The sequence below is a fragment of the Prionailurus viverrinus genome, chromosome C1 (genome assembly GCF_022837055.1).
Source record: "Prionailurus viverrinus isolate Anna chromosome C1, UM_Priviv_1.0, whole genome shotgun sequence".
Lineage (NCBI taxonomy): Eukaryota > Metazoa > Chordata > Mammalia > Carnivora > Felidae > Prionailurus > Prionailurus viverrinus.
The window spans coordinates 1,313,684-1,324,343 of record NC_062568.1 but is presented as its reverse complement, the minus strand read 5'-3'; the positions used below and the strand labels follow the sequence as shown (position 1 = coordinate 1,324,343).

At 44.4% G+C, this 10,660-nt stretch overlaps 2 protein-coding genes across 2 annotated transcripts; one reads left to right on the top strand and one right to left on the bottom strand.

The window, feature by feature from the left end:
• LOC125172582 (UDP-glucuronosyltransferase 1A3-like) lies at window positions 1–3,620 on the top strand. Its single transcript, XM_047870851.1, has one exon. The coding sequence runs from the start codon at window positions 1,101–1,103 to the stop codon at window positions 2,103–2,105; it is 1,005 nt and encodes a 334-aa protein (XP_047726807.1). The 5' UTR covers window positions 1–1,100; the 3' UTR covers window positions 2,106–3,620.
• Window positions 3,621–7,358: 3,738 nt separating this feature from the next.
• Window positions 7,359–8,090, bottom strand: LOC125172583 (dnaJ homolog subfamily B member 3-like). Its single transcript, XM_047870852.1, has one exon. It carries the CDS (start codon window positions 8,088–8,090, stop codon window positions 7,359–7,361), a length of 732 nt encoding a protein of 243 aa, XP_047726808.1.
• Window positions 8,091–10,660: the final 2,570 nt, after the last annotated feature.

Here is a 10,660-nt window from a genome sequence, read left to right as displayed (position 1 = left end):
TCTTGGAGTTGCTAAAGAAAAAAATCCAACTGAGTACAGTTGAAGATCCACTGGCTTTATTAAGGACTCATGAATCGGCAGCATTTCATGTAGCAAGCAGAGGGGAGCTCTGAGGCATTGTACAAAATGGATGGTTTTCAAAGGAAGGAGGGTGGGGCAAGGAAGTTATTAGCAAACGACCCCCATCCCTAAACAGAATAGCAGAAGATTGGAGAAGAGGAGTTGAGACAGAGCCTGAGTCGAGGCTGGGTCATGGTGTCCACTTGTTCCAAGGTGAGCATGCCCTGCACGAGGGTGCTCTCTGCCCCCACTAGGTCATCGCTAAGGGTCACCTTGCCCATTTATGCTGTAGAGAACAGCAACTCTTATTTCGTGGAGTAAATATAGAATGCTCAACAAACACTTGTGTTGTCTTCGAGTCTCCAACGCAGGATCCTTCAAGATATTTCCATATTTGACAGCCACCTCAAGTCTTTCCTGACCATTGCAAGAGACGTCCTGATATGGAAAAAAAAAAAAAAAAAAAAAAACGGACAAAACCAAAGAGCTAGTGTTGCACTCCCTGTTTAGAGAGAGCTGCCTTAGCAACGTTATAGATCTTTCTGGGTGTGCTCCATGTTACCCGTGCATGGGAGGAAAGAGCATTAAGAGTTGTCAGTTAAGGGCACATCCACCAGAGAGGTTAGTTATGCTTGGAGACTGGGGCACTGGGGACTCCTCAGAGCTTGGTCACAGCCCTTTAGGACGCCATTAACAGAGAAATAGGAGGAGAGCCAATGAAGCGGTATCCACAGTCTTGTTCTGAGAATTGGATAAAAAGCAAGAGAGTGAGTTAGAATGATCCTTGGAGAGAGCAGCGAAGGCAGGTGAGTTTTCCCTACGTACAGGGAATTGATCTCTCCCTCTGTGCAAGCAGAAGGGTGGGGCCAGTGGTGAAAGACTGGGATAGATTTAGTTTGTAATGATTAACATAAGGAAGACACACTGCCTGCCAGTTACTTGCCCTTCTGAGTGACTCAATGATAAGATAAAGATGATGGAAATAAATGCAGGAGACACAGCCTGATTGGAAAAGTCAGCTGCTTTGAGCTTCTACGGACATGGCTGCAGGATTCCTGGTTCCCCTGCCGGTGCTCACGGGGCTGTTGCTGTTCCTGTGTGTCGGGCCCCGGGCTGAAGGTGGGAAGGTGCTGGTCTTGCCCATGGATGGCAGCCACTGGCTCAGCATGAAGGAGGCCCTGCAGGAGCTCCATGCTAGAGGCCACGAAATAGTGGTCGTTTCGCCAGAGGTGAATCTGCATATCAAAAAAGAGGACTTTTTCACCCTGATGACCTACACCATTCCCTACACCCAGGAGGAATTTAATGACCTCTTTCTGGGCCACTCTTATCTGGTTTTTGAAAAAGTACATTTTCTAAAGATGTTTTTGAAAATCATGGAAAATTTGAAAACTGCTTCTTTCATTTTTCAAAGGTCTTGCAAGGAGCTGATGTACAACAAGGACCTGATCGGGCACCTGAACTCCAGTTCCTTTGATGTGGTTTTAACAGATCCTGTTTACCCCTGTGGGGCAGTCCTGGCTAAGTACCTGTCACTGCCTGCCGTGTTTTTTTTGCGCTATGTTCCCTGCGACTTAGATTTTGAGGGCACGCAGTGCCCAAACCCTTCCTCATATATTCCTAGGCTATTAACAATGAATTCAGACCACATGACGTTCCTGCAAAGGGTCAAGAACATGCTCTACCCTCTGTCCCTGAAGTACATTTGCCATGTTGCTTTCACTCCTTACGCAAGCCTCGCCTCTGAGCTCCTGCAGAGAGAGGTGTCGGTGGTGGATGTTTTCAGCTCTGCATCCGTGTGGCTGTTCAGAGGAGACTTTGTACTGGACTACCCCAGGCCAGTGATGCCCAACATGGTCTTCATCGGGGGCATAAACTGTGCCAACAGGAAGCCATTATCACAGGTCTGTATGGATGCCTACAATGTTCCAAGTGGAACACATGTCTGTTTTTTTTTTTTCTTAATTTACTTCCAGGTGTTTACTTATCTACCAGTCTTTCTAAAGATGTCTATCTCTCGTTCTCCTGACAGTTTGGTAAGATGAATGTTGAAGTGCCTCCACTAATGCAGGAAAGGTTTGCCAGGGTCACTGAGAAAAATGAGAGGCAGGGGTGAGCGTCTGTGATAGGATTGGCAAGTGCTGCTTTGAGTCAACCAAGACTGTCTTCCAGGCAGGCGCCGTCTTCATAGTTGTGCAATTTTCTCCAGCTGTGTAGGAGCAGAGACACCGAGTTGTGGGCTGATCCATCAGGAGGTTTTGCTTGTGGGTGTTTGCTCATCCTGGAGGACAAAGGAACTATCACATTGTGTTTGTTGACACGGTCGTTTTTAGTGGCTTCGTCTTGGAAGGGTCTAAAGTGTGATCATAGGAGACCTAAACACCAAAAGGGAGCAGGAGTGTCTGAGAGCTTGAGTAAATTAAGGGGAAGTGAGACGATGCAGAAGAGAGAAGGTGGGGTCTCTGTGACCCGAGAAAGTAACCGAGTTCAAGTTTTCAGGGAGGGAGCTGTGCTGACAAGTTTCCCGACCAGGTGTTGATATCTGGTATATAACTCGGGGCTAGCAGAATTGCATGGCAGGTCGGTTGAATGGCTTGGGATGCTGAAGTCATCAAAGGTTGGTCAGAGGGACTAAGGAAGAGATAAAACTAGGAGCCTATAAACCCAGTGAAGCGGAGGACGGTGATGAAAAGAATGGAGTCTAAAAGGGGAAAGGGTTGTTGGGAGGGCTGACCGCATCACCAGGCCCACCCTCCCAGCCCAGGTTTCCATGGTAGAAATTATTGCTTTACTAATACTTTCAGAGGCATCTGACATTAATCCTGGATATTTGGGTTTAATTGAAATAGGACTCATGGGAGCTATTTTATTTCTTAATCCACTGAGTTAGCCATCTTTTTTCCCCCCATTTATGCCATATTCACTTACTTTATATTAACTTCCATGACTTTAGATCTTTTATAGTTTTTGCATTCTTACTTCTGTATCTCTTTTTATTTATGTACATATTATTGCACAGGACTCTAATGCCATTTCTCTTTTTGCTTCAGACCACAAGGGAGCTACACTATCTGGCTTTTTCCTTTGTGCAATGCATTTATTCACTTAAAAATATATATATTAGGCTTGTAAAAATTGAAAAATAGGAAGGCATTTAAAAAGTAACTGGTGCTCTTTTCTTTTAGTGTTGCTATGTAAATATATCCTCTGGAGTTAACTGCACTGGTTCAAATTCTCACTCCCGTTTTTCTAGCTGAACGGGCAGGTGGGCAGGTGACCCAACTATTCTGGCCTGACTATTGTCACAATGAGCATACAATAAATATTATCTATTATCATTATTTAAAAAGTGCCCAGCAGGACAAGGTATGTCATCTGGAGACCGTTAGATGTTTGTGCCAATTTATTTGGTATGCGAAAGATCATTTACACTGAAATTCTCAAGTATTATACGTGCTAGGCACACCATTATCACTTTTGTTCCACTAAATTCTTTTTTACTTTGAGATTTTGTCTCCCTTACTTTGGTTTACCCTTAGATGTGACTTCTTTCGGTACTTGATGGAAATTTTCTCCAAATATGAAAGATCAAAGTCTAAGTCTTTCATATTTTTGCTCCTTTTCTTTCTTAAGATTTCTTTTTTTTTTCTTTTTTTTAAAAAAAAAATTTTTTTTTTCAACGTTTTTTATTTATTTTTGGGACAGAGAGAGACAGAGCATGAACGGGGGAGGGGCAGAGAGAGAGGGAGACACAGAATCGGAAACAGGCTCCAGGCTCTGAGCCATCAGCCCAGAGCCTGATGCGGGGCTCGAACTCACGGACCGCGAGATCGTGACCTGGCTGAAGTCGGACGCTTAACCGACTGCGCCACCCAGGCGCCCCTCTTTCTTAAGATTTCTGATGGGTGGAGTTCTTTTATTGGTTTTCTCATAGAAATAATTTTTGGAATTGCTTATTCTTTTTACTATTTTTATTTTCTATTTCATTAATTCCAGTTTTCTTTTTATTAGTGATTGTCATTCTTGTATCTTTTGGTTTATTTTATAGTTATAGTTATTTTTCTAGTTTTCCTTTGGTAAGCATTAAGTTCCTGTTAGAGTTTTCTTAATAATGAAACACTGAAGGTCATAAAACTTTTCCTGTGCTTCCTAGGTTTTCACATAAATTGCTCATATATTTTTCCTTTTTGTTTTTGGTAACTCAATGGTTTGGATTTTCTCTTTAAGCTCATGGCTATCTTCAAAGCTGTTTCTTTATTCCCATATAGTTAAGGTTTATATTAGCTATATTTCTCTTATTTTTCTAATCGTTTTATATTTTAATCAGAGAATGTTTAAAAAATTTTAGTAGGCATGTTTAAAAAAAGGCATGAAGAGGGTTAAAACTAATTTTGATATATTTTATTCAATCAAATATATCTAAAACATTATACCTTCAACATATACTCAACATAAAATTATTGAGATATTTCACATTATTTTTTAAAAAGTTTATTTATGTTGGGAGAGAGCATGCGTGTGCTTGAGAGAACATGAGTGCATGAGCAGGGGAGGGGCAGAGAGAGAGGGAGAGAGAGAGTCCTAAGCAGGCTCTGTGCTGCCAGCATGGGGCCCAGAGTGGGGCTTAATCTCACTAATGGTGAGATCATGACCTGAGCCAAAATCAAGAGTTGGATGCTCAACCAACTGAGCCACCCAAGTGCTCTGAGATATTTTACATTCTTTTGCTTTCGTACTAAATCTTCAAAATCTGGTATGTATTTTACACTTACAGCATATTTCAATTTGGACTGGCTGCATTTCAAATGCTTGGTAGTCACGTGTAGCTAGTGGCTTCTATGATCGGTAACTTATTATTAACATTTGTAAATGTTCCATAGATACACCTAAAAATGTATATTTAAGTTTTTTTTCTATTTAAAAAACCGTGACATCCCCAATTCTGAAAATGGTGTCTTAAACTACTTCCTTATTTAACTGGGGTTGCTCTGTGGGAAAGTGCTAGTGAGTCCATGGAGAGTCCACTGCAGGGTCTTTGAGATGGTCATCTTTTGCACCAAAGGAAATGCCATTTTCTCCACTCTGAAAGCCCACTCAAGCCTTTCCATAAAAGAGGAATATTGATATACAGGACTGTGATTCTGGGGCCAAGACATTTTTTAAAAGAGATTTTCAATTTGGAAAATTCTTTAAATAAAATGGTTTCTTTTTCTGTAAAAGGCAACTTTCCACTTAGCAGCACTAATTCAGATATATCAAAACTGGATGCTGTTCGCCCTCAACTGTTATAACTAGCCACCATTCTACTTTGTCTTCACGAATTTGGCCACTCCAGGCATCTCATACAAATGGAAGCATACACTATTTGCCTTTTTTGTAACTGACTTACTTCACTTAGCCTAATGTCCTCAAGGTTCATGCATATTGTAGCATTAGGTCAGAATATCCTTACTTTTTAAGGCTATAATAGTCCATAGTATGGATACACATTTTGCTTTTATATTCATCCATTGACTCATCCATTGTAGGTTGCTTCCACTAGAGCTGTTGAGATCCATGACTTCTGAGTGACCCCAGTATGCCACCCAACTGAAGACTTTCCTGAACAATGAAGACTTATGTTAACCAATTGTACAGACACAAATGCACTTATTGTGTCCTACACAGAGCAGTAGTTGTTAACCCTTAATTAGCATAACCACCATGAAAATGCGCACTTTCCTATCACTTCGAAACTCCTGACATCCCTTCTCCCCCTGCTCTTCCTCCCCTCCCCACCAACAACGATGAATATCTTCACTGGTGAGTCCCCTTGCCTGGCAGGCAAATGAACTCATTTTTTTAAAAGCTCTGGCAGTCTTCTTTATTATAATACTTCTTGTACAATTAGTGGCTAAGAAGCACTGTCCAGGATCTCAGTGACCACTTGACGTGGTTTTAACAGACTGTGTGCCCTTGTGGGATAGTAATGGCTGAATCCTATGTTCCTGCTAGGTCTTGTATGCACACCATTCTATGGGGATTGGGCTTAACTCAACTTCACATGTTCTTAATTAAGTGTGCTCAGGCCACATGGGCTTCCTGTAAAGAATTACAAATAATGCTGCACTTTTAGTCTATCCAGTTCGGTTGCCTTTTTGTTCCCATGTCTTACGCACACTTTTCCTTAGACACAACCAAAGGGGAAGGATGGCACATTTTGTGATGGGCTATCCCAAGGTAGCCATGCCCAAAACAGTTTTCATGACGGGGATAAACCATGGCAACAGAAATGTATTCTCTCCAATATGCATATGCTGCCTCACCCGATCAGTATCCCAGGCTCTCCAATATTCCTGGCTTTTGTCAACCTATTTTAAAATAGATACATTCTGCACATGGCGATGGGATAGTTTTGTGTAGTTTTATGGAACTACTTTCCACATTTCCATAAATCACAGTTGTAGAACCAAGCTGGGTACAGGCTAGTAATCCTATTTGTGTTGGGTTTTGAGTAATCACTACCACTGGTTTACTGCTTACGGGACCCGAACAGCATCCTAAGGATGTTGTTAACTAATCATGTAACCGTGAAGAATTCACTGAAGCATTTTGCTCAAGCCTTTGGAGGGAACGTGTTCCTGCTAACACTGATGTCAGTCCATGGAACTCACTTTAGACTTCCGACCTCCAGATCTTTAAGAGAATAAATGTGCCTTGTTTTAAGCCACCAAATTTGTGGTAATTTGTTCCAATAGCCATTGGAACCGAATACACCACTTTGTCAGGTTAACCTGTTTTTTAAAAAGGCTACACTTAATACTACACTTAACCGGAAAACTCTTACTAGTCACTGGCATTTATGTGGGACTAAAAAGCATCTTTAAGCCAGAAGGATTAATACACTCACATCCTTCACTACCATGTGTTGAAAAATTGGAAGTAAAACGAGTTATCTTGGCAACGTTAACTTCAGAGCAAACTACCTGGCTCACATTTCAAACAAAATGGAAAGGCAAGGTTCAAGGTGCTGTGAACATTTTGTCCCAATACTACGAAATAATCAGCATCTGCCTCGGGATTCTGTTTAATAAATAGCAAAGTGCATACAGGTATTTACAACAAGTTCTAAAGACAAATGGAGGTCTGACTTGTATGGTCCCAATAATAACAACAAATAGGCATCGGCATGAACTGTTTATAAATTCTCGAGTACAGTTGTTCTGAAAGTAGAGTGCACTTGCAATCTTCAAAAAAAAAAAAAAAAAAAAAGTCCTGCTGCTCCTCACAATGTTTTTTGGATTCAACTTGGACTGGAATTACTTGGCGTCAATGTGTAGCAACTGCTCTCTGCCGTTTATGACCAGGGACTTTAACTCTCCGTCTTCTTCCACCTCCACCCTTTCTTGGCCATTCTCAATGATTCTCTTGGTGGTGATTTTTTTGCCATTGACGATTTCGGTGGAAGTCGACATGGATTTGAAGTTGCCGGTCCCACCACTACCATAAGACATGGCGAAGGAAGAAAGGCCTCCATTCCCCAGGGAACCAAAGGAGCTAAATCCTGTATCAAAAGAAGAAACACCACCCCCAAAGGCTGGAAATCCACTGAAGGCTGTGAAGAAGGGCGCGGTCCCCCTGCTTCTGCTTCTCCGGGAGCTCCTCCGACCGCCCACAAGGTTCCCCAGCGGGTCTCCAAAGAAGTCAAAGGAAAATGGGTCCCGGCCGCCGAAGAACTCCCTGAAGACCTCCGCCGGGTCGCGGAAGGTGAAGACGTGCTCGAAGGGGTCGTGGAAAGGCCCCCCGCCCCCGCCGCCCCCGCCGCAGTCCTCCACTCCGGCCTCGCCGTAGCGGTCGTAGACGTCCCTCTTCGTGGCGTCTGACAACACCTCGTAGGCCTGGGCCACCTGCTTGAACCGCCTCTCCGCCTCCTCCTTGTTCTCGGGGTTTTTGTCGGGGTGCCACTTGAGCGCCAGCTTGCGGTACGCCTTCTTGATGGCCTCGGACGAGGCCTGGCGGGGCACGCCCAGCACCTCGTAGTAGTCCACCATGGTGGACGCGGGTGCGGCACGGCCCGTGGGCCACGGGCACGACGAGGGGACGCGGGCCCGAGTGCCCCGCGACGCCAGGCAGCAGGGAAGGGGAGCCCTTGTGACGTAGCCCGCGCCTCATTGGCCGAGGCCGCATTGGCCGAGGCCGCATCCCAGAATGCAGCGCTGGGGGGCGGGACCTGCCGCGCTTCCGATGAGGCTCTCTGTGGCGTGGTTCGCTTGGGCGCGGACGCCCCGCCTACCGAGGCCCCGCCCACCACCTGGCCCCACCCACCCGCCTTCCGGCTGGGGCCTGTGACCTACAAATCCCAATGGAAAAAGAGGAAGTTAGCGGGTGCAAGTGGGGGCCCACGTTCTGGCGGTGGGGCAGAGTGGTATTTTTAAAGCAGGCTTTCTGTCAGACACCCCCCCCCCCCTTGCCCGGTGGGCGTAGACTGATGGCGGTGCGTTTAGTCTGACCTTGTGCTGAAGGTCACCCACATCGTTTGTCCAGGACAGCAGTTCTCCTGTGTTTTGGCCCCAGGACCCTTTTGCTTTAGTTTATATAGGTTGTAACAATCAATACTAACACCGTTAGAAATTAAGGCACTAAAAAAAACCCCTCAATAGTCAATTTAATAGCAATAAAACCATTACACGCTAAGATAAATCATATTTCTATGGGAAAACAACTTTTTCAAAACAAAACAATTACTGAAGAAGGGCATCATGTTACATTTTTTTGTGTCTCTCTGGTTTAAAAGAAGAGAACTGGATTCTTCTGCTTCTGCGGGCAATCTATTGCTATAGTACAGGTGATGTGGCCAGAGAGAGACTCCACTGTACATAAAAGAGGTCATGTGAGTGAAAAAGCCAGATAGTATTATGGAAATAGTTTCGACTTTGCAAAATTCCCCTAAAAAATTCTTGGGTATTCCTTTGGGGCTTTGGCCCACAGTTTGAGAACTCCTGGTCTAGTATACCAAAACTAGTAAAATTTGCTGGCAATAGGGACACCTGGGTGGCTCAGTCAGTTAGAGGTGTGACTTCACCTCAGGTCGTATCTTAAGGTTTGTGACTTTGAGCCCCGCATGGGGCTCTATGCTAACAGCTTGGAGCCTGGAGCCTGCTTCAGATTCTGTGTCTCCCTCTCTAACACTCCCCGGCTTGCACTCTGTTTCTGTCTGTCTATCTCTCTCAATAATAAACATTAAAAAAAAGTTGCTGCTGTGTTTACAGTGCTGGTCAACTTGGGGGCAGTAATCATTTCCACTAAAACTGCTCTACCTTGACTGTGATTTTCTTTTTGGCATTTTTGGACCTCTGACTTCTCTCTATTTTCTCCTTATTCTCTGACACTGTAGTTTTTGCTTTAATAAATGGTAAGTCAGCACCAATAAAGGTCACTAAGCTCTAATAGGAAAATGATTAACCAATGAACTCTGTCATATTTCATCATAAAGGGTAGTAGACCCAAAAAGGCACACTCTGTCACCAGAACAAACTGCTGACTTTAGGTCACTTTGAGGGACCGAATACAATCCTATAATTGTGGATTTGACATTTTATAATCAAGGAATAAACAGTATTAGGAAGCAGATTTGGAGTAGAGTCTAGGGTGAACCAAGCAATGTGGGAAAAGCATGATTGGGAAAGGTCAAGTGCTCCAGAATGACTGGAGGGAAAGGGGCAGAGGGAGGGGTCTAGTGAAAGGGCCGGAGAGGAGGAATGAGCTTGGACAGGTGAGCTCGAGGTCCATTCCAGTGAATTCTGAAGGCAAGCCCAAAGACTCTGAATTTTATTCTGGGTCCTAGGAGATTGTTGACCAAGGTTTCAGGGATGGTGGTGGGATAGGGCAGTGCAGGGGGCAGCTGATGGAGGGTAGACGGGGGTTGGGAGCCTTGGGGTCTGAGGCCCTGATACAGGACTATGGCATCTCTGAGACAGTGGATCCAGCAGTTGCTTGCATGGATATGGGGCCTTGAGCAAAGGAGAAGGGAAGAAGGGAAGACACCTCTGTACAAAAAACATTTACTGAGTATTTACTTCCTGCAAAACCACCTGAGTGAATGATTCCAAAGCCGAAACCCTGCTTGTAAGGGTAGAGTCATGGCCCCAAACCATGCAGGTGCAACAGAGGTCTCAAAAAGTTCTGAGGCTTTGAATGATGCAGGGAAAGTCATAAAATCATCACAGTGGTGACTGTGTGGGTTTACAGCCCTTTTGCTCTGGGCAATCTACAGATGAACTCTTATGACACTGAGAGTTCAGAAGAATGATTGCCCTTAATGTTTAAATTGGATTGTGAATCAGAATGGCAGATAGGGGTACACCCAAGGAGCCAAAACATTGCTACCTCTTTGCTACCCACCCGGAATCTTAGTCCTGGAGAATGGAAAGTGCTTGGGGTGGGGTGGGTGTGGGTGGGGAGCTTTGGAGCTCCCGTGTGTAGGAGTGCACCTATATACAAGTAAGTACCAGACTGGATGTCTGTGGAGGAAGGATGGTGGGAAGGGAAATCTTGAGTACCTATTCTGTGCACCAGAATGAGGGAGGCCCTGTGAATATGCCCCACAGGACATCAAAACTTT

Excerpts from the sequence above, each read along its gene's own strand:
- LOC125172582 (XM_047870851.1), top strand. The coding sequence starts at position 1,101 with ATGGCTGCAGGATTCCTGGTTCCCCTGCCGGTGCTCACGGGGCTGTTG.
- LOC125172583 (XM_047870852.1), bottom strand. The coding sequence starts at position 8,090 with ATGGTGGACTACTACGAGGTGCTGGGCGTGCCCCGCCAGGCCTCGTCC.